Raw genomic sequence first — 24790 nt, forward strand, 5'->3', positions numbered from 1 at the left:
CATGGGTTTCCATTACCAAACGCTAGATGGTCGCAAAGTACTGTCAGAGAGGGCACATATTGTTACCGCTCGTAGCATTTTCTTGCACAAAATTGTGGGCAGAGACATTCATTCCATAATTTGGCTAGACGAAAACATGGGTTAATGCCGGGGAAGCTGTCAGTAAATGTTGGACGGATAACACACCCAGCAGTAGCGGCCATCAGCCGACGGGAAGAGGAGCTAGATTAATTGTGGTCCATGCAGGCTCCTCCAGTGGTTTTGTCCCTGACGCACTTTTAGTTTTTAGATCAAAAAAGACTGGTGATTACCATGAAGATATGGATCACACATGATTTGTTGAGTGGTTTAGGAACCTTTTAAAACAATTTCCTGTCCCTACAACAATTGTAATGGACAATACTCCATATCATTCAGTGATACAGAACAAAGCCCCAACCACAAATGATCGGAAAGAAGTTATGGTGCAGTGGTTACAGGTTCAAAATATTGCAGCGGATATGAGTATGACAAAGGTTCTGTTATATTCTCTTGTTAAAGAAAACAAGCCTATGACACCTACATATGTAGTAGACAAAATTGCCAAGGAGCAGGGTCATACTGTAATAAGGCTGCCACCATATCACTGCCATTTCAACCCTATTGAGTTAATATGGAGTGATGTAAAAATGTATGTAAGTAACAACAACAAGTCCTTTACAATAACAGAGGTGGAAAAGCTGTTGCGTGAAGCTCTTGTGACTGTGGATGCAGCCTCATGGAGAAAAAAAGTAGAGCACGTCGAGAAGCTTATACAAGCAGCACAGACAATAGATGGCATTATCAGTGGCCATGAACAATTAATGATTTGTCTTGCTGATGATGACGATGAAGACGGTTTTGGCGATGAATCGGACAACAGTGACGATGGCGAGCTGGATGGAATTGCGCCATTATCGCTGTAAATTGGTGAGTGAAAAATTACTGATATTGATTATTTATTGCAATCTCTGTTATTATTTATTTTGTAAACTATGTACATTATTGATTTTAAAGTACCAGTCGTCAGATGCCTGTTTTTTGTATTTCTTTGCTCAGTTATCGAAAGGGTGCGCATTGTTATGCTTTTACATGCATTATTATACGGTTGCTTACTTCCTGTCATTGTAGTACAACTAAAAACAAGTTTTTATATACACTGTAATTGCTCAATCGCTTGCATTTACAAGATGGGACGGAAAACTGTATCGTCTGCTGTGTGTATAGAGGCTGCTGTTGCAACATCGCTATTACAGTATAGCCAACCTAACTAGACAAATAATTAACTGTCAAGTGCAATGTTTCGCCGGCGGGGGTATACTTTAGAAGAAGGTATTTTGGCTGAAAGCTCAAATATATAACTCTTCTTATTGCGCCTGTCTGTGACACCATATTTCCTCTACATGGCAAGTAGCAATCTATCCTTTTCATAATAGTGTCATTATTCCATCCTGGACTTTCCACTGTTTGATATTGGCAAATAAATGTTTTCATAGAAAGGTCTAATAGATCTCTTAAACAAAAAATCTGGACAAATGGTTCCCTATACAAAGAATGTCTCATTCACTTTAAAAACCTCTTTAGCAAGCACTCACTGGATAGATTCTGACATAGTAAGAAGCTCATTAGATGTCATGAACAAAAGGACATCTTTGGTATAAGTAGTGCTGGAAATTTAAGAGACTTCACACACCGTCTTCAAAACATGCAATCAATAAAAAATAAATTACAGCAAATGAAGTTGCTCTCCAGTCTATGAACTGCACGGTAGTCTGTTTGGGGACACTGAAATTCAACCTGCAGAACTGTCATTGTATGATAGGGTAATATCCTTTTGTAGTGGATCAGGGTGGAGGATAATCTTCTTACGTCAGAAAAGGAACACAGTTTAAATTTAGGTATGACCTTAATACAGTTAGGAAGATGAATATTTTAATACATCAGTTATAGAACTATGAGGGCTATTCAGAAAGTAGGGGACATTTTGGCATAAAAAAAGTACAAGAAATACATTTTATTATAAACATCTGAAAGAGTGACTGACACTACTTTTTCACATAGTCACCAAATACATTGAGGCACTTATCATAGTGGTGTACAAGCTTTGAAAAACATTCGTCATAAAATTCTGCTGCCTGAGACTTCAGCCTGTGAGTCATGCCCGCCTGGAGTTCTGCGTTGTCATCAAAGCGCTGCATTGCAAGCCAGTTCTTCAGCTTGGGAAACAAGTGGAAGTTGCTTGGTGCAGGATCAGGGTTGTAGGGTGTATGAGGGAAAATTTCCCATTTCAATGAATTAAAGAGTTCTTTACTGTGGTTTGTCGAGTGTGGTCAAGGATAGTTGTGAAAAAACAAAATTTTGAACATCAGCTTTCCTCGGCATTTGTTTTGAACTGCTCTTCTAAGACTGTGCAAAGTTTGACAGTACCGGGCAGAATTTATGGTTGCTCCAGGTTTGAGAAAGTCAATAACAAACACACCTTGCCTATCCCAATACTGTCACCATCAACTTCCTTGCTGACAAGGTTTGCAAACATTTTCTTGGTTTTGGGGGGGAGCCTTGTGCACCCCCACTCCACAGACTATAATTTTATTTTGCAATTGATGTGTTTCACCCAAGTCTCATCACTAGTTACGATTCGATCCAGTAATGAATCACCATGTTTGTGGTAGGCCTCCAGAAATGTCAACATTGCCTCCATTCACTGTCCTTTATGGCTCTGTAAGCATTTTGGGCACCCATTGTGCACAAAATTTGTGGCAGCCTAGCTTTTGAGTGACAATTTCAAACAACAAAGTCCGTGAAAATCATGGAAAAGAAAGCAAAAGCTCTGTCATTGTGAAGCGACAGTTTTCACGAATCATTTCCTCAACTTTATGTGGCAAGATCATCAGTCACAATGCTCGGGCGCAGACTCTTATCTTCATCTTGAACGTTGATTCGGCCATTTTTAAACTGAATACACCATTTTCAGATAGAACATTCACTACTACACTGTTTCCATACACTTTACACACTTCACGATAAATTTCTTTAGGTTTTAGGTTTTAGGGTTTTTGCCAACAAAAACCGTATCACAGACCACACCTAACAACTGGCAGGGTTTTTGATAGCAGCACACATTACAGATTTAAAAAAAAACAGATGCACAGAGACATTCCTGTTGTCGCAGATGGATGCCGACTGAGGTGCCAACACGCACATACCAAAATAAAAGTGATCGTCGCGTGCCTAGCAGTGTCAGATGGAAGCATTCCCTGCTTTCTGAATAGCCCTTGTATTAAGGCTTGACATCAACAAGAAATGATGTGTATGGCTCACAGCTCCCCTAACAATAATGTGTATATCTTTTTTAATAAGTTAAAAGAATTTCTAGATACAATCTCCACGGCAGAGTTAACACAGTTTTGTGTGGAGGCATAAACATACAGAAAAATACACAGATGAACTGAATAATGCACTCAAAAAACCCTTCAAGGTTTTGGCGTGCCCCTGTTGATCCACAATGCTAAAAGGGTAGCTGTAGCACCAATATCAGTAATTGACAAGGGTCATCAGTATGATGAGAGACTAGTGTAATCTATCTTTAAAAGATCTTGGACTCTCACATGACTCCTGGCAAATAGTAACAGTAAAATCAGGTAGGGAAAGAGCCCTTAACTGAAGGCCTATGAAATATTTTTATCAAAAGATAGAGTGAAAATTTTTGAAGAGAATTAGCAAACCAAAGTTGGGATGAAATGAACAGACAAACCAATTTAAATACAAAATATGAAATTTTGTAAAAGACAGTTCCAAAAGTGGTACCTACTTCAGCAGCAATGTCCCACGAAAAGAAATGGATAACTCAGATAGCAGGAAGTCATTCCAGACTTTAAGTACCTCAGTTTCATGAAAAAAAAAAAGAGTCTTACTGAGCTCAAATTGTTAATTTTTTCTACGGGTATATAAAGTTCTACAGGAGCACAGGGAAAAGTGTTGTACTTAGTAGATTTTTCTGACTTTAGTCTCTATCCAGCCCTGTAACTGAAGTTTGATATATTTTCTTATTCCATTTTAAAATGTTGGCATTCATGTTTTATGTGTTGCAGTATTTTCAAATGTAAAAACATCTTTGAAAGAACAACATGCTCATGTACCAAGGAACAAGTATTTAACTGAAATTTAAAAGCATTGCAGTCAAGAAGATCTTCTCAATACTGTGTTTAACAGTCTAATTGCTACATTATAACTGTACTCCATACCAGTAATCAGTAAGTGACACCAAATTAAGTAGAATTATTATCAAAATGGTTCAAATGGCTCTGAGCACTATGGGACTCAACTTCTGAGGTCATTAGTCCCCTAGAACTTAGAACTAGTTAAACCTAACTAACCTAAGGACATCACACACATCCATGCCCGAGGCAGGATTCGAACCTGCGACCGTAGCGGTCTCGCGGTTCCAGACTGCAGCGCCTAGAACCGCACGGCCACTTCGACCGGCAATTATTATCGAAAATAATAACAAGTTAAATATATTCTGAAATAGAAACTATTGGGAAAACATACAAATTTACCTTTTCAAGATAGGTAAACTTGTTAAGCCATAGAAACTCAGTTCATATGTGAGTATCACATTTTCCATGGTAAAAGACCTTCTGTTTCAAGATAAAAGACAGTCCACAAACAAAAAGTATGGCTTAACTGTCCATAATAGTTTTAAAATATGTAGCATTTTACTCATCATGAAATTCTATACCTGAAGAATTAACAATTCATTCCAAATTGCTTTAATATATTTTACAGCACTTAAACATGTAGAATGTGAAATATTTACAAATGTTCTGCAAACACAACTTGATGACTAACAACACAAAATTCTGTAGAAAATGTTGGAAATTTATCATGGCAGTGTCTAGAGTGCATTGCTTCATGTTATTCTGAAACCAGTCACCAGGCTGAGCTACTGATAAAAAAATACTGTGTGTTCCTGAGTACACCATTCTCTAAGAACAACACTGTCCCTTAATTAATAATGCAAAGTATCATCTAATGACAAAATAATATATAATACAGAGAAAGAAAGCAAAACAGTATGTGATGTTATGAAACAGGTAACAGGGATAGACAAACAGAAGTATGATGATACAGGCTACAGATATTAGATAGTGATAATAAGTGATCCACACCAACTAGCAAAAATTTGTGAATGAGCATTTTTCAAATATTGCAGAGAAATTACAACAAAACACCTCATAAGCAGATACAGCACACATTGCCAATGAGGTACTTGATTTGAATCTTACCTTTCTTCTGTTCTTCCAAGCATAACAATGGAATTTTATGTTATATTGGATGCATCAAGTTAAGGTTCAGGGGTAGAATTTGAGCATTAATATAAATAGTGACAGGAATGAACAGAAACACCAATGAATCTGAAAGTATTTAAGAACTAAAGAGAGATATGAATTTCCAGTACTTAGAAAATCAAATTAATTTTCTTTCTTAACAGTACAAAATTTGCATAAAAGGCAAAATAAATCATTCACCAGATAAGAGGTAGGCATATCTCTGCTACATAGATTATGTGAACCATATGTAATAAGGAAAAATACATGATAAAGGAAAAGAGATGAAATCTATTGGGCGTAAGTATATTTTATATTTCTTCCTTAACAGTACAAAATATGCATAGAAAACAAGAGAAATCATTCATCAGATAGGAGGTAGGAATATTTCTGATATACAGATTATGTGAACCATAAGTAATAAGGTAAAGTACTCACATGATAAGGGAAAAGAGAAGAAATGTGTTGGGTATAAGTATATTTTATTTAGTGGACTCATCTACTTACTTATATTAAACTGCTTATTAAACTGATAATAACAGTTTAATAAGCCACAGCTGCAAAATACTAACAGGAATTCTTTACAGACGAATGGAAAAACTAGTAGAAGCCGACCTCGGGGTAGATCAGTTTGGATTCCGTAGAAATACTGGAACACGTGAGGCAATACTGACCCTACGACTTATCTTAGAAGAAAGATTAAGGAAAGGCAAACCTACGTTTCTAGCATTTGTAGACTTAGAGAAAGCTTTTGACAAAGTTGACTGGAATACTCTCTTTCAAATTCTAAAGGTGGCAGGGGTAAAATACAGGGAGCGAAAGGCTATTTACAATTTGTACAGAAACCAGATGGCAGTTATAAGAGTCGAGGGACATGAAAGGGAAGCAATGGTTGGGAAGGGAGTAAGACAGGGTTGTAGCCTCTCCCCGATGTTATTCAATCTGTATATTGAGCAAGCAGTAAAGGAAACAAAAGAAAAATTCGGGGTAGGTATTAAAATCCATGGAGAAGAAATAAAAACTTTTGAGGTTCGCCGATGACATTGTAATTCTGTCAGAGACAGCAAAGGACTTGGAAGAGCAGTTGAACGGAATGGACAGTGTCTTGAAAGGAGGGTATAATATGAACATCTACAAAAGCCTAACTAGGATAATGGAATGTAGTCGAATTAAGTCGGGTGATGTTGAGGGTACTAGATTAGGAAATGAGACACTTAAAGTAGTAAAGGAGTTTTGCTATTTGGGGAGCAAAATAACTGATGATGGTCGAAGTAGAGAGGATATAAAATGTAGACTGGCAATGGCAAGGAAAGCGTTTCTGAAGAAGAGAAATTTGTTAACATCGAGTATAGATTTAAGTGTCAGGAAGTCATTTCTGAAAGTATTTGTATGGAGTGTAGCCATGTATGGAAGTGAAACATGGACGGTAAATAGTTTGGACAAGAAGAGAATAGAAGCTTTCGAAATGTGGTGCTACAGAAGAATGCTGAAGATTAGATGGGTAGATCACATAACTAATGAGGAAGTATTGAATAGAATTGGGGAGAAGAGAAGTTTGTGGCACAACTTGACCAGAAGAAGGGATCGGTTGGTAGGGCATGTTCTGAGGCATCAAGGGATCACCAATTTAGTATTGGAGGGCAGCGTGGAGGGTAAAAATCGTAGGGGGAGACCCAGAGATGAATACACTAAGCAGATTCAGAAGGATGTAGGTTGCAGTAGGTACTGGGAGATGAAGAAGCTTGCACAGGATAGAGTACCATGGAGAGCTGCATCAAACCAGTTTCTGGACTGAAGACCACAACAACAACAACATCTACTTACTGAAGATTGATTGTCCTTAGAGAGTATGTAATTTCACTTATTAAGTACACCCATGTATGAGGAAATACTGTTATTTCAAAGAAATGATACGGAAATTATTAAAATTTTGTGAACATTGAACAGAGTATCAGGATCAAATGGAAAACCCAAGAAACACGGAATCAGTGACATCCAACGACAGCTCACAGAATATGAGATAGCTACCAAACATTTGTACAGATGCCTATCAGAAGAATCTGAAGTGATAAAATATCTGCTCATTTCACTTTGTGTGTGTTTAAATTACTGAAAATATTTAAGGTAGTTAAAGCCTTCAGCAAAACTCTGGTACAAGTACTGAAAAATGAATATTTTTGCTAAGTTGGGAAATCATTTAGACTACTGTTTAACAAAGGTCTCTAATTTGCTACTCACATTTTCGAAGAATTTTTGAAGACAGTGTGTGTCAGACAAGTTTTGATTTCAAGATTTCACAATCAGAGAGAGTTTTGAGGAGATGGGTAGATTATTTCAAACATGACACAATGCAGAAAACAATCAGTGAATATACTGGACAAAAGGTAATAGATGTAGAGTGAAGTGGCAAATGACAATTTTTACTAAGGCTGGGAGTCAAACCCATGTCACCTGCTCATTTGGCACATGTGCTAACCACTATGCCACTCCAAAAGTATTGCAAGAGCTGTTCAACTGTATTGGAACAGCACTTCACCATCAAACAAAACAGAGTCTACTTCCTGAAATCCAGACATATGTGACTGAATGAAATGAAACTTTATGTTTCAGGAGATCTTCTCAAGTCTCAAACATCTCTGATGTATATATATGCAGACTGAAGCAAAGAATGAAAATTTGTGGGCTGAGGCATGAATAGGAATTTGGATTGAGGACAGAGGTGTACTAGGGTAGTCCATGAAGTTGGGTAAAGCCGCTATGCTCGGGTGGCATAGTGGTTAGTGCCTATGCCTAGTGAACAGGAGACCCAGCTTCAGACCCTGGAGATGGTAAAATTTTCATTCATGGCTTCAGTCCACATATATAAATCATAGATGTTTGACACTTGAAAAGGTCTCTGTGTGACACCTCTAATTAGTGGTAAAAGTAATTACAGTGTTATGTGCTTAACAAAAATATTTACCACAAGGAGTGTACTGAACTTTCAGATTTCTCAATGACATATAAAGATCCCATGAAATACTAGATAGAGGAAAGACGCAATATTACCTTTTTCTTATCATTTGTCTTTTTGATCTTGTTGCTTAGTTCTTGTCTGCGCCCATGGCTCTGCATGCAGTTTGATGTATAGAGGCTTGTTGCCTATTGATGTAAGTTGAATTATGATTAAATAATAATAATTAGTGTTGAATTTTAAATTTTTTTTCTTGAAGTGAAATGGAAATATTTTCATCTCCTTACCATTTACATAAATGTGGTCAGTGCTTTGTGTGGGTGGAAGCTCATGTGGTATTTTAATTTAGTTCTCAAAAGTAGCTTAAAATTAGTTTTCTTCAATTTCTTATGCTTTACATTCTGAAAAGCCTGCATTTTAAAATCATTTACAAAGTCTAATTTTCAGTTGACACTACACAGTTATCTTCTAATGTTTGAAAATTTATCATTACATAAAACCACACTAACAGAAGTTGCGTTAACTCAAGCCAGATGAAGTAATATTTTAGAACTAAAAGAATTTTAAATTTAGTTTGAGTGAAAAAGAAAAATATTTAATATCCATACCAGAGATAATTTTTCGTAGCAGTAAAATATATCTATGATCTGAGAATAATAATTCCTACCATCACGATATTTTCACTTTATGTAAAGTATATATATTTGGAGTGCAATTTCCATTATTAAATGTAGGAAGAGAAGTTGATAATAATAAAACCTATTTCTTCTTGCTTCCCCCATAACTGTTTAAGGAAATACTTTCTCAAAATTCCGTAATAAAATCAGGCAGGGCCTAGTTTGTCCAGAACTATATACTTAATTTGGAAAGATGGTAGGTTACTTATGAATAATTTAACTCACACATGATCATGCATAACACTGTGTGTGAACCCTGTAACAACAATGGAGGTGAAGCCAACTTGAAATTGTTGTTGTTGTTGTGGTCTTCAGTCCTGAGACTGGTTTGATGCAGCTCTCCATGCTACCCTATCCTGTGCAAGCTTCTTCATCTACCAGTACTTACTGCAACCCACATCCTTCTGAATCTGCTTAGTGTATTCATCTCTTGGTCTCCCTCTACGATTTTTACCCTCCACGCTGTCCTCCAATGCTAAATTTGTGATCCCTTGATGCCTCAGAACATGTCCTACTAACCGGTCCCTTCTTTTTGTCAAGTTGTGCCACATACTCCTCTTCTCCCCAATTCTATTCAATACTTCATCATTAGTTATGTGATCTACCCATCTATCTACTTGAAATTAACAGACTTATTCGAGATGGAAACAGTGTACGCAGTCTAATCACAATTTTTATAACATTCTTGGAAAGAGAGATCAGTGGTATGATAAAACCTGTTATTGAAAGAAAAATGAATCCAGTTATCAAGTTTGTGCTAATGTGATTTGTTCAAGACATAGCTTGAAACAGTAGAAAAGTGTGACAGTAATTTGTTTATTTTGAAGTTCACAAGACAGAATAGGTACCAAGATAATATATTGTTAAGAATATGCAAAAATAAGATACTTATATTGGAAAGTATAACCCAATAATGTCAATAATGAAAGACAGAATCCAACATGCAATCCATGTGAAAAACCTATTGCCAAATGCAGAGGAAACCTATAGCAAACATTTATAAGTTATTTTAATTTGGTATTGAGTGGACATTCGAGTGATATACTGAGGCTACTGTGAGAAATCAAAGTTGAATCATCATGGTGAAGAAAAAGAAATTTTATTGAAAAGGTAGGAGAAAGAGGGTGTTCTAAGGGTGGAAACCATTAGAGATAAATGACTATTGTTATCAGCAGAGTGGCGAATAACAGTATTTAAAAAAAAATAGAATTTAAGGAAAGCTAGAAAGCTACAGGTTGGCTGTAAGAAAACACATAATTATGTAATACCAAAGAGCAGCTCTACATATGAGTATATTGTTTTCATTTATCTATAGGAATAAAATGATGAGTTGGGAGACAATGAACAAAAATTATTAATTTGGGAACTGAACAAGAAGCATTAAGATTTAACATTGGTGATGTAGGAAGAGGTAACCACGAAAACCAAACTTTCACCTGAAAAAAGAAACAATGATGCAGATACTGTTAAGACTGCAGATTAATGAATCCTGAAGTAAGGTAATTACAACATAATTATAGCTGTGAGGTGAGGAGTTGCCAGAGAGGTTTATCAGAAGAATCTTAACAAGGTGTAGTATGCCCATAAAGGGGGACATTTCCAAAAGTTTTGTCCAACCAATTCATTACTCTGGGTTGATTACCAAACAGGATTAATGGAAAAGGTGTATAAGGTTGAAAGAAGAGCTGTCTGTTCCATTAAATCTTTATTTTGTTGTGCAGGAGTATCACAGAAATGTTCAATATATACCAATACAAGAAACATCATGTGCACTTTTGGGAACATTACTTTCAAAATTTGTAGTGCCAATGTTCTAAGTCAAATCAAGAACCATTTTACTATATCCAACTTTAATGTTATTTAATGATGACAGAACAAAAATTAGAATTTATGAATATATTTAGCAATAATGACAGTTATTTTACATGCACACCTTCTGAAAATAAATTAGTAAGGGACAAACAATTGTTTTACAGGATGAACACCCACAAACTGTACAGCTGCTTGCAGAACATGTACACAGATACTATGTAGATGTTGTATTACCAAAATCTGAATAAATGAAGACAAACAGGCAACAGTATATATTAAATGTACAAAATGTTAGTATTTATTTACTAATATGTACACATATTTTAGAAATAACATAATTTAAAAAATGTCTAAGTAAAGAGTGCTCCTTCACAAATTTTTATGAAGACTATTTTTTTAATACTTACCTAGGTCAACATCATTTCCTGACATCACTTCAGAAAAACTGTGTTTTCCTCTGTAACTAAAAACATAAAAGTATACTGGAGCAGTGTTGACAGCAGCTTGCATCCGTGCTGCACGCTCAACATCTACCACAAACATCCGGTCACTAAACAGCTGCAATGGTACAGAGTCAAGAATAAGTCAAGCAAATAAAATATGCAAGCCATAGTAGATATGTTTATTACAATTTTAATACACCAATGTTGTTCTTATAATTCAGTATGACTGACAAATATTGATAACAACATATCAGGACACACAACTTGTAGAGATTATCTTAATCATAACCTCTTGTTCATTTCCAAAACAAAATCTTCACTCTGCAGCAGAGAGTAAGATATAAACAGAATTGCCACAGGAGAATTTCTGTGGAATTTAGAAGAGTGCAAAAGAGATATTGGCAGTACCATGTCCAAAATGACAGCTGTTACGTGCTAGTGTCGAGAAGTGAAACATTTGCATAGTTTGTACATCCAGTGCCATGTGGTCTATCAGCTGAATCATGGCTGTCAAGAGAGTTCCACAGTGGCCTCCAAAGCCCTATGTTTTTGTGTGTAATTGATGAATTGTGCCTGTCACAGAGTTTTGTATCCGGCCCCAAAGGTAATGGTTTTTTTCATGTCTGCTTGTGCCTCCTCCATGCTTGATGTTTATTCCTCTGTTTTTATGTCCCATGTTTTCTATGTTCTGTACTATCACTCTGAGTTAGTTCAATTAGTCTCCTGCTCTCAATGAATAAAAAGTCTTCTGTTAACCGTAATCCTCTGGTGTTGGATCAGTCAGTATTATTAAGTTGATCAGTTTCAATTACACTGATCCTAACATGACCCTGACATGATCCTTAAGTTGAAGGAATTGAACTATAGCAGTTTTCTCTATTGAGCTCAGGAGATGTCTGAAGAAGACATCATATCGATACTAGCAGTCCATCTGCCACTGTTTTGGCCCAATAACCCCATCTTATGGCTTGCATGGGTGGAAGTAAGTTTCTGTTGTGCTGGAATTATGACCAATACCATAAAGTTCACACTTGTTGTAAGCCAGTTGGTCCACTGTTTTGCAGTTGAGGTGCACATCATCATTGCACTACCTAGAAGTGGATGCCTATGAGAAACTCAAGTTGGAACTAATACAGAGATTTGCTGCTTCAGAGGAAGATTGTATTTGTCAATTTCCTACCAAAGAAGTCATTGGTGATCATAAACTATCACAATATCTGAGGTATCTGTGCAGTAAAGTGTACACCATCACAGTGCCAGACAACTTACAGCATACACTGTGGAGGAGTAGATTACTGCTGCAAATTAGGTCAATAGTGGCATTACAAACCAACAAACCATTGCATTCCATGGTGGAGTTGGCAGACCACATACAGGAAACCATCAGATCTGCCCAGATTAGTGTGGTTGTGGCACAAAGCAGTAGTGCAACAGCCTCAGATATGATTGCAGGTGCTGATTATGACTCACTCACAGCAAAGTAGACATCTTACATGTGCAGGTCAGTGCATTATTGTCAAAAGGTGGCACCGGAAACAACATAGGGCATTAGTGTAGATGTTCAGGATCCAGTCTTCAAGCAATACTACGTCTTCATAAGGTGAGCAGCCTCTGTTTTGATACCACGACAGATTTGGTGAGAACATGCAAAGATGTATGTTACCGTGCTTCCACCAAAATGCTGGTGGTGGTTGATCACAGATGCAACTGCTGGTCACCATCCAGACACCTGTCCATGAGTAACAAGAGGTTGTGGACACTGGTTTGGGTCTCAGTATCCTGCCACAACATTTGTTGAATTGGTATAGGCCACCAACTGCCTTCTGTCTAATGGCTGCCAATAATTTGACTATGGTGACCTATGAAACCCAGTGAATGGAGCTGAATATAGGCCTATGTAGTAATCCATTCTCATGAAATAATATCACTGTTGCAGGTGCCATGGAATGGATCATCAGTGCAGATATTCAGGAACATTACAACCTCTTGCTGGACATGGCAAATGCCTGATTGTCTTGCCAGACATCACAAATGCCTGATTGGTGAACAGCAATACTGGTTTAACGGTCACCAATTTTCATCACTATGTATCCATCTGCAGCGTAAAGCTTACACAAGCACCTAAGGTTGGATACATTTCACTGATAAAGCAGTTTCCAAATTTGACTAGGCCACTCAGCGAACCTAAACAGATTTCACCCAATACAGTGCATCATGTAAAGCCAACATATGGACCACCAGTGATGTGTCAAACAAGATGTATAGCACTGGACTGTGTTGCAATTACCAAAGCTGAATTCAACACCATGCTGCAAGAGGGCATTATTAGACCATTGAATGGTCTGTGGTAGTCTGCTTTACAGCCGGTGCTGAAGGAAGGTAGGGTCTGGTGCCTCTGCAGAGTCTATTGTGCACTGAATGTGAGAACAGTGCCAGACTAATACGTTGTGCCATTACTAGGAGACTACAACAACATGTTACATGATGTGACGATATTCAGCATCTTAGACCATGATAAACCCTGTACTAAGATACCTGTGGCAAAGAGGACATTCTAAAGACTGCAGTTATAACGCTGTTTGGCATGTTTGAGAGTGTTTATATTACTTTCAGTCTACAAAATGCAGTGCTTGGCAAAGACTCATTGACTCTGTTCTTCAAGGCCTCTTGTTCTATTTTTCCTACCTGAATGACGTGCTCATGTTCTTGGAGACTGAGGAACAACACTGGAAACATATACAGGAAGTTTTCTGACAAATAATGGTTCAAATGGCTCTGAGCACCATGCGACTTAACTTCTGAGGTCATCAGTCACCTAGAACTTAGAACTAATTAAACCTAACTAACCTAAGGACATCACACACATCCATGCCCGAGGCAGGATTCAAACCTGCGACTGTAGCGGTCTTTTGGTTCCAGACTGTAGTGACTAGAACTGCACGGCCACTCCGGCCGGCAGTGTTCTGACATTTGGAACATTACAGAGTCATGTCGACTGTCATGAAGTGCATTTTTAGACAATCTGAAGTGACCTTCTTGGTACATAGAATTTCTCCTTCTGGCTCCCTACCTCTGACAGAGAAGGTTGACGTGATTTTACAGTAACTCAGGCAAGCCAAAATCAAGGAATTGCATTGATTCCTTGGTATGCTGAATTTTTATTGACACCACCTGCTTCATGCAGTACAATTGAAGAAACCACTGACTACAGTGGTTACTGGTCCTAAGACAAAAGGCAACTCTCTAGTGCAGTGGGCTGAGGCTATGTGTTCCCACTCGAGAACATGAAACAGAGAATGACTGATGAAGTCTTCTAGCTCATCTCAAGCTTGACGTACCTCTTGAAAAGTATTTGGGTGCAAGCCAGACAGTTATTGGTGCAGCACTACAGCAGTGGTCAGATCGTTCATGGTAACCATTGGCATACGTTCACAAAAATTGTCGCCATCACAGAGAAAGTGGACTACCTATGACTGCAGGCTCCTGGCAGTATATATGAAGCAATGAAATTCTTCTTCCATGTGTCAGCAGCATGACAAATTCTACTGACTTTTCTGCACTTAACTGAACACAACAAGAACACAAGTGTGCCCAAAAGTTCGTCAATGATGATGCGTCAGGATTACAATTGCAGCTCATTGACATTATGAGAGAAGATGTAAAGGTCTAGTGTGATATCTCTGGCAGACAACCTCGTCCGTTTCTTTCACTGGTATTTAGGGGACAAGTTTATGGCAGCAGTCATAAATTGTGCAAACCAGGAATACATACAACATTTCCAGTCCTGTCTCAATATTTTGTGTGGGTTGGGAAAGGACTGTCAAGAATGGACAGGGACATGTTTGCAATATCAAAGGTGTAAAGTGTCTCACCATGTACATGCCCCAATTGGTGACTTTCCAAATGCAACTGTACATTTCGTGTACGTACATGTGCATGTTGTGGGACCGTTTCCTCCATCAAAAAGTCAGCACTACCTTTTCATGATGACTGAATACGGCCACAGGCAGTGCCAATTGATAATATTACTGCCAAAATGTTAGGCTCTACCTTTGCATCAATGTAGTTGGCAACATTTGGGTGCCAGCAGTACATCACCACCTAGTGTGGATGGCAGTTTGAGTCAGACCTGTTCATGCAGCTTGCCAAGCTTTGCGGATATGACCATCAGGTATGATTCTGCTGGCAATGACGTGGTTGAATGCTGACATCTTTCCTTGAAGAAGGTGCTTATGTGCCATGAAAACAAATGAACATCAGCTCTTCCAATGGTTCTACTTGGCCTACAAACAACTTATAAATCCAACAATGATTCTTTGGCCACAGAGTTGGTCTGTGGAGAGACATTGCATCTTTCTGGCAAACTTGTTGATCCTGATACCCTGAAAACTTTCTTGTAGGACCAGCTAGATTGCTTACATTTCCTGTGGAACAATGTCACACTGGTCTGTCCTCCGAAGGTATCTGGTCATGACACACTCTTTTGTTATTGGTATCAAGGACCTGGATCACTGCTCACATGTCATGCTCTGCACCAACGGTGTACATACACTGGCTCATACTGCATGTTACAGAGAGAAGTATGCAAACAATGGACATATTGGTGAACACCAAGTCAACAGCCACTTCCCTGAACATGATTCAAGAGGCATCACAGTCTGCTGGCAAAGAGAGACCTCAGAACCTGCCTGAACAAGATGTGGGTGCCAAGGGTGCTGTGGTTTTTTTCGCATGCACTTGTGCTTTCTCAGTGCACAGTGTTTATTTCTGTGTTTATTTATGTTCAACATTTATTTATTTTTTATGCTTTGTACTGTCACTCTGGGTTCATTCAGTCTGTCTCCTACCCTCATTGAATAAAGAGTTTCCTGTCAAGCGTAATTCTCTGGTGTTGGATCAGTCAATATTATTCATTCAGTCAGTTTGAATTACTCTGATCTCGAGAGTATATTTTGACTGTAAGATGGGCCATAGGATATGCTGCTTTAGGAAGTGAGTTGCTTGTTGTAAAGTACCAGGAATTAGGAAAAATCCAGATTATGATGCATACAACACCAGACATTAAATTCTTCAACTGATATACCTTTATATTAACAGTTCATGATTTATTTGGCCACATATATCATTTAAAACTGACACTGACTGGCATAAGCATTTCTTTTGGTATTGTTCTGTGCATTGCATGCATATATTTTGTTCCAGAAAAGCTTCATAATCTCATTGTTTAATTTTGAATAGAGAAGGATAATGAGGATACAATCTTGAAAATAACTACTTGTTTAAGCAAAATAATTTCCTATTATTAAACGTATTTGTGAACATAATGAATAACACACAAACTTACAAAATTATAAATTTTTCATTCGAGTTGGTTCAATTGAAATTTATTAATTAGTAGGTGATCATTTTTCTCTGTGACTGTAAAACATAATTAGTTTCGTAAAAAAAATATTCAAAGAAAAATTGCAGAAATCACTATGTAAACAAATTAGTGTGTCTGGAGTTTCAGAAGTTTTAGTAATAAATTTGAAATTAATAGAAAGAATAAATGCCATCATTTTGCTGCACTAAAATTGTAAATTCCAAAAAAATTATAATTTTGTGAATATCAATGTTTCAGTTAGAAAAGGAATGTACTCAAAAAACTAAAAGGTTCCAGAAACCCTGACTGCCAAACAATAAACTATCAAAGACACAATGCATGCCACCTAGTGTGTCAGCTCTTACTCATCACACTTATCAGTTCTATATTGTATGATGTCTTTTTAGAAATAATTATTGGAAGAAAAGTAAATGTTGACAGAACAAATGAAAAATGTTGTTTTCATTATCACAGTCAAAGACATAAGACCATGAAGCCAAACACTTTTAGCAAACAAGATGTCAAGAAAAAAAGCTATGTAAGTATAAAATAAACATTATTTGTAATTTCTACTTCTCACAGAGAAACACTAAGTGCTCAAATGTTTCTTATTTCTGCTAAAGATGCACTTAACTCTTGAGTGGGCGCACAGTAAATTTTGTTTGCATTTAAAGAATAGCCGACTTTCATGTTACTAAGGTAAATATGAATGAGTAAAATAACAGTTTAATCTTAGTTTAATTAAAAAACAATAAAATTAACTTAGTTTATATGAGATAAATCAATATTTAATTAAAAAATAAGAAAATAAACTTTCATTTGAAGTCTTAAACAGCCAACCACTTATTAGATTGTTAATTATCTCGTACACAACTGTCTCATTGTGGTATTATGCTGCTAATCCAGAATCTGGGTAATGTTCTTGCATGGATTGTACATTTTTTCCTCACTAGCATGCACTTTATTTTATATTACTGCTGCTCACTTGGACATAGACAGTATAACTTAGCACTGGATTAGCTGAAGCACTAATGAAGGAATATGTGTGGGCTTGTGGTTATAAAGCAACAATGTAAAACCTACAAGACAATGTTATTTGTGGTTGACGCATGTTATACAAAGGCATTCCCAGTCAAAAATTAAAACTGCTTTCATTCATAAAGTTTAACTGCATGAGAACTTTTGGAATTTATGAACAAGTAACATTATAATGTATGTATCTAATATGAGAAGTAATGTTATCCTGTGAAAGGCAAAGATCCAAAATTGACTTTTGGGACAGCATACAGTTATTCTCTGTCAGAAAGAATCCAGAACACTGAAGACAGTCCAGCACACTTTAGAACCCTTTTTGTAAAATTAGTAGCATTCTTTTCACCACTTACTAGCTCATCTACTCACTGATGGTATTTGTGACTAAGCATGAGAAACAAATTTAGCATGAACTTCTAATAAAAAAAAGACATTAAAATGATTTCCCTGTAGACCTACATTCTATATACTGTCAAAAGATCACTAACAATATGTCTGCCTCTCAGCATAGGTCATGGAATTGGAAATCCATGCACACTGAAAACAAAATTAAAAATATGTTTTATTTAGCCACTTATATAAATTATCTTACTATCCAGTTACTTTAGATTGAACATTTCTCTAACTAACAATTGAGTCAATATGGCCTCAACCAGAAAGTTGATTTTGATATCACAATGAACTCTTAAATTTTGATATCACATTGGACTCTTAAATATTGTTGTATTGGAAGTGATATTCCCATGAGTGTACGCAGAAATTTACCAAAGAAGGGCAAGACTATAAAACTCTCATCTTCATACAACTGACTTGTTGAGTTTGAAGAAGTGTCATGCTACAATAACTAAGTCTGACAAAAGTTACATAAAACTTACTTAATTTCAAAAGACTGGTAGATATCCTCTCAATATATTTTTCAAGGTGAATTACTTTGATAGTTAAAAGCACAACATATTTCATTATTAATGCAAAATAAATCTTTTATATTATCAAACGCGATTACAAAAGACACTTTCTTGAGTTCATGGTCTGAAATTACACCCTCATACTATAAAATCCAATGTGTCAAGTGAAACAGTAAACCATGCTAGGAAATATCCGCAAAAATGTTTTTCACAAATTATATCTTTAGACTGTGCTGAATATTAAAAATACAAAGAAAAGAAAGGTATGTCTCATAAAGTCTTATTGTATATTAACAAAATTTACCAGCAAAGCATTCCATCTCTTCAAAGTTGATGAAACAGCACATATACATACACATATCAGTTAGATCATTGCTCCTAATGATAGTAGCCACATCATGTGATGAAGGACTTTGTTTGACAGGTAAAATAATTCAGCAGTGCTCTTTTAAATGGGCCTGTCTGCTGTTCAGGCCTCCTCTATGAAATTAAAATGTGTTTATGTACATCCAGATTCTCCTACCAAACCCTTGGATCACTTTCAGCCAAATTTGGTGTTTCATGATTATCACTACTGTGGGATTTAAAGCTGCATAGCTCCAATGAGCGGAGATATGGAAAAAATGTGTTTTAAGTCTCTGCCATTTAGACTGTCCTCCTTGACAGGTGTGTTGTATGGGGATAGTATAGGCCTGCCTTATTGACCTCCCCCCCATGAACCATGGACCTTGCCGTTGGTGGGGAGGCTTGCGTGCCTCAGCGATACAGATAGCCGTACCGTAGGTACAACCACAACGGAAGGGTATCTGTTGAGAGGCCAGACAAACGTGTGGTTCCTGAAGAGGGGCAGCAGCCTTTTCAGTAGTTGCAAGGGCAACAGTCTGGATGATTGACTGATCTGGCCTTGTAACAATAACCAAAACAGCCTTGCTGTGCTGGTACTGCAAACGGCTGAAAGCAAGGGGAAACTACGGCTGTAATTTTTCCCGAGGGCATGCAGCTTTACTGTATGATTAAATGATGATGGCGTCCTCTTGGGTAAAATATTCCGGAGGTAAAATAGTCCCCCAATCGGATCTCCGGGCGGGGACTACTCAAGAGGATGTCGTTATCAGCAGAAAGAAAACTGGCGTTCTACGGATCGGAGCGTGGTATGTCAGATCCCTTAATCGGGCAGGTAGGTTAGAAAATTTTAAAAGGGAAATGGATAGGTTAAAGTTAGATATAGTGGGAATTAGTGAAGTTCGGTGGCAGGAGTTACAAGACTTCTGGTCAGGTGACTGCAGGGTTATAAACACAAAGTCAAATAGGGGTAATGCAGGAGTAGGTTTAATAATGAATAGGAAAACAGGAATACGGGTAAGCTACTACAAACAGCATAGTGAACGCATTATTGTGGCCAAGATAGATACGAAGCCCACACCTACTACAGTAGTACAAGTTTATATGCCAACTAGCTCTGCAGATGACGAAGAAATTGAAAAAATGTATGATGAAATAAAAGAAATTATTCAGACAGTGAAGGGAGACGAAAATTTAATAGTCATTGGTGACTGGAATTTGAGTGTAGGAAAAGGGAGAGAAGGAAATGTAGTAGGTGAATATGGATTGGGGCTAAGAAATAAAAGAGGAAGCAGCCTGGTAGAATTTTGCACAGAGCACAACTTAATCATAGCTAACACTTGGTTTAAGAATCATGATAGAAGGTTGTATACATGGAAGAACCCTGGAGACACTAAAAGGTATCAGATAGATTATATAATGGTAAGACAGAGATTTAGGAACCAGGTTTTAAATTGTAAGACATTTCCAGGGGCAGATGTGGACTCTGACCACAATCTATTGGTTATGACCTGTAGATTAAAACTGAAGAAACTGCAAAAAGGTGGGAACTTAAGGAGATGGGACCTGGATAAACTGAAAGAACCAGAGGTTCTACAGAGTTTCAGGGAGAGCATAAGGGAACAATTGACAGGAATGGGGGAAAGAAATACAGTAGAAGAAGAATGGGTAGCTTTGAGGGATGAAGTAGTGAAGGCAGCAGAGGATCAAGTAGGTAAAAAGACGAGGGCTAGTAGAAATCCTTGGGTAACAGATGAAATATTGAATTTAATTGATGAAAGGAGAATATATAAAAATGCAGTAAATGAAACAGGCAAAAAGGAATACAAACGTCTCAAAAATGAGATCGACAGGAAGTGCAAAATGGCTAAGCAGGGATGGCTAGAGGACAAATGTAAGGATGTAGAGGTGTATCTCACTAGGGGTAAGATAGATACTGCCTACAGGAAAATTAAAGAGACTTTTGGAGATAAGAGAACCACTTGTATGAACATCTAGAGCTCAGATGGAAACCCAGTTCTAAGCAAAGAAGGAAAAGCAGAAAGGTGGAAGGAGTATATAGAGGGTCTATACAAGGGCGATGCACTTGAGGACAATATTATGGAAATGGAAGAGGATGTAGATGAAGATGAAATGGGAGATACGATACTGCGTGAAGAGTGTGACAGAGCACTGAAAGACCTGAGTCGAAACAAGGCCCCCGGAGTAGACAACATTCCATTGGAACTACTGACGGCCTTGGGAGAGCCAGTCCTGACAAAACTCTACCATCTGGTGAGCAAGATGTATGAAACAGGCGAAATACCCTCAGACTTCAAGAAGAATATAATAATTCCAATCCCAAAGAAAGCAGGTGTTGACAGATGTGAAAATTACTGAACAATCAGTTTAATAAGCCACAGCTGCAAAATACTAACACGAATTCTTTACAGACGAATGGAAAAACTAGTAGAAGCCGACCTCGGGGAAGATCAGTTTGGATTCCGTAGAAATACTGGAACACGTGAGGCAATACTGACCTTATGACTTATCTTAGAAGAAAGATTAAGGAAAGGCAAACCTACGTTTCTAGCATTTGTAGACTTAGAGAAAGCTTTTGACAATGTTGACTGGAATACTCTCTTTCAAATTCTGAAGGTGGCAGGGGTAAAATACAGGGAGCGAAAGGCTATTTACAATTTATACAGAAACCAGATGGCAGTTATAAGAGTCGAGGGACATGAAAGGGAAGCAGTGGTTGGGAAGGGAGTAAGACAGGGTTGTAGCCTCTCCCCGATGTTATTCAATCTGTATATTGAGCAAGCAGTAAAGAAAACAAAAGAAAAATTCGGGGTAGGTATTAAAATCCATGGAGAAGAAATAAAAACTTTGAGGTTCGCCGATGACATTGTAATTCTGTCAGAGACAGCAAAGGACTTGGAAGAGCAGTTGAACGGAATGGATGGTGTCTTGAAGGGAGGATATAAGATGAACATCAACAAAAACAAAACGAGAATAATAGAATGTAGTCGAATTAAGTAAGGTGATGTTGAGGGCATTAGATTAGGAAATGAGACACTTAAAGTAATAAAGAAGTTTTGCTATTTGGGGAGCAAAATAACTGATGATGGTCGAAGTAGAGAGGATATAAAATGTAGACTGGCAATGGCAAGGAAAGCGTTTCTGAAGAGGAGAAATTTGTTAACATCGAGTATAGATTTAAGTGTCAGGAAGTCATTTCTGAAAGTATTTGTATGGAGTGTAGCCATGTATGGAAGTGAAACATGGACGGTAAATACACTCCTGGAAATTGAAATAAGAACACCGTGAATTCATTGTCCCAGGAAGGGGAAACTTTATTGACACATTCCTGGGGTCAGATACATCACATGATCACACTGACAGAACCACAGGCACATAGACACAGGCAACAGAGCATGCACAATGTCGGCACTAGTACAGTGTATATCCACCTTTCGCAGCAATGCAGGCTGCTATTCTCCCATGGAGATGATCGTAGAGATGCTGGATGTAGTCCTGTGGAATGGCTTGCCATGCCATTTCCACCTGGCGCCTCAGTTGGACCAGCGTTCGTGCTGGACGTGCAGACCGCGTGAGACGACGCTTCATCCAGTCCAAAACATGCTCAATGGGGGACAGATCCGGAGATCTTGCTGGCCAGGGTAGTTGACTTACACCTTCTAGAGCATGTTGGGTGGCACGGGATACATGCGGACGTGCATTGTCCTGTTGGAACAGCAAGTTCCCTTGCCGGTCTAGGAATGGTAGAACGATGGGTTCGATGACGGTTTGGATGTACCGTGCACTATTCAGTGTCCCCTCGACGATCACCAGTGGTGTACGACCAGTGTAGGAGATCGCTCCCCACACCATGATGCCGGGTGTTGGCCCTGTGTGCCTCGGTCGTATGCAGTCCTGATTGTGGCGCTCACCTGCACGGTGCCAAACACGCATACGACCATCATTGGCACCAAGGCAGAAGCGACTCTCATCGCTGAAGACGACACGTCTCCATTCGTCCCTCCATTCATGCCTGTCGCGACACCACTGGAGGCGGGCTGCACGATGTTGGGGCGTGAGTGGAAGACGGCCTAACGGTGTGCAGGACCATAGCCCAGCTTCATGGAGACGGTTGCGAATGGTCCTCGCCGATACCCCAGGAGCAACAGTGTCCCTAATTTGCTGGGAAGTGGCGGTGCGGTCCCCTACGGCACTGCGTAGGATCCTACGGTCTTGGCGTGCATCCGTGCGTCGCTGCGGTCCGGTCCCAGGTCGACGGGCACGTGCACCTTCCGCCGACCACTGGCGACAACATCGATGTACTGTGGAGACCTCACGCCCCACGTGTTGAGCAATTCGGCGGTACGTCCACCCGGCCTCCCGCATGCCCACTATACGCCCTCGCTCAAAGTCCGTCAACTGCACATACGATTCACGTCCACGCTGTCGCGGCATGCTACCAGTGTTAAAGATTGCGATGGAGCTCCGTATGCCACGGCAAACTGGCTGACACTGACGGCGGCGGTGCACAAATGCTGCGCAGCTAGCGCCATTCGACGGCCAACACCCGGTTCCTGGTGTGTCCGTTGTGCCGTGCGTGTGATCATTGCTTGTACAGCCCTCTCGCAGTGTCCGGAGCAAGTATGGTGGGTCTGACACACCGGTGTCAATGTGTTCTTTTTTCCATTTCCAGGAGTGTAGTTTGGACAAGAAGAGAATAAAAGCTTTCGAAATGTGGTGCTACAGAAGAATGCTGAAGATTAGATGGGTAGATCACATAACTAATGAGAAAGTATTGAATAGGATTGGGGAGAAGAGAAGTTTGTGGCACAACTTGACCAGAAGTAGGGATCGGTTGGTAGGACATGTTCTGAGGCATCAAGGGATCACCAATTTAGTATTGGAGGGCAGTGTGGAGGGTAAAAATCATAGGGGAAGACCAAGAGATGAATACACTAAGCAGATTCAGAAGGATGTAGGTTGCAGTAGGTACTGGGAGATGAAGAAGCTTGCACAGGATAGAGTAGCATGGAGAGCTGCATCAAACCAGTCTCAGGACTGAAGACCACAACAACAACAACAACATTATTGATTTGCTTTGCAGGGTAGTCTCCATGTCAGGGACAATAAATGGTTTCCCAGCCTTGCATGACAAGCTTGGTGTGGGAGTAATAGCAGCCTGCTTTATTCACATCTTTCTCAGTGGTTATACATGTGGCTGGACATAGCTGAGGGAAACTTAAGATGGTCAGAGGATAGGATGGATAAAGAGAGGAGGCAATAGGGAATGAGTAGGGAGAGAGTGGTAGGAGGCGATGGATATGGGAGAGGGGGAGAAGAGGGAATGGACAGGGAGGGCGGGAGGGAGGGAGGGAGGAGAAGATGGTTAGAAAGGGAGTGAACAGGTGGACAGGAAGATAGGCGGAGAAGGGATGGACAGGTATACATGGGGAAGGATGAGATAGACAGAAAAAGGGGGGCAGAGAAATAGGAAAGACAGAGAGGGAGAAACAAGTGATGGGCAGAGAGAGGTGGCAGGAGGAGATGGAAAGAGAGGGGGGGGAGGGATGGTAATTTTGACAGAGCACACAAGAGAAAATGGATGGAGAGAGCGTGGAGGAGGAGAGGGGCAGAGAGAGTGTGGAGAAGGATTAGATGGACAGACTGAGGTGGCAGAGGAGTTCAGCAGAGAGAGGGGCAAGGAGGGGATGGACAGAGAGAGGGGGAAGAGTTGATGTACAGAGATAGAGAGGAGGAGGAGATGGATAGAGAGAGGAGGGAGGTGGGAGGGATGTAGGAGATGGGTGGAAGTTGTAGAGGGCTAATGGGTAAGTGGAAAAGGAAGAAGAGGAGGAGAAGGAGAGTGGAGAGTGACAGAGAGGGGAGAAGGAGAATACGAACAGATGGAGGAAGCAG

General features: G+C 39.1%; 1 protein-coding gene across 1 annotated transcript in view; it reads right to left on the bottom strand.

The window, feature by feature from the left end:
* LOC126113877 (venom carboxylesterase-6-like) overlaps positions 1-24790 on the bottom strand; it is a 199815-nt gene that overhangs the window by 37735 nt on the left and 137290 nt on the right. Inside the window, exon 7 of the mRNA XM_049915021.1 lies at positions 11198-11348. Coding sequence (XP_049770978.1) covers positions 11198-11348 — 151 coding nt within the window. The remainder of the gene's footprint in view (positions 1-11197; positions 11349-24790) is intronic.

Source organism: Schistocerca cancellata, chromosome 1 (genome assembly GCF_023864275.1).
Source record: "Schistocerca cancellata isolate TAMUIC-IGC-003103 chromosome 1, iqSchCanc2.1, whole genome shotgun sequence".
Lineage (NCBI taxonomy): Eukaryota > Metazoa > Arthropoda > Insecta > Orthoptera > Acrididae > Schistocerca > Schistocerca cancellata.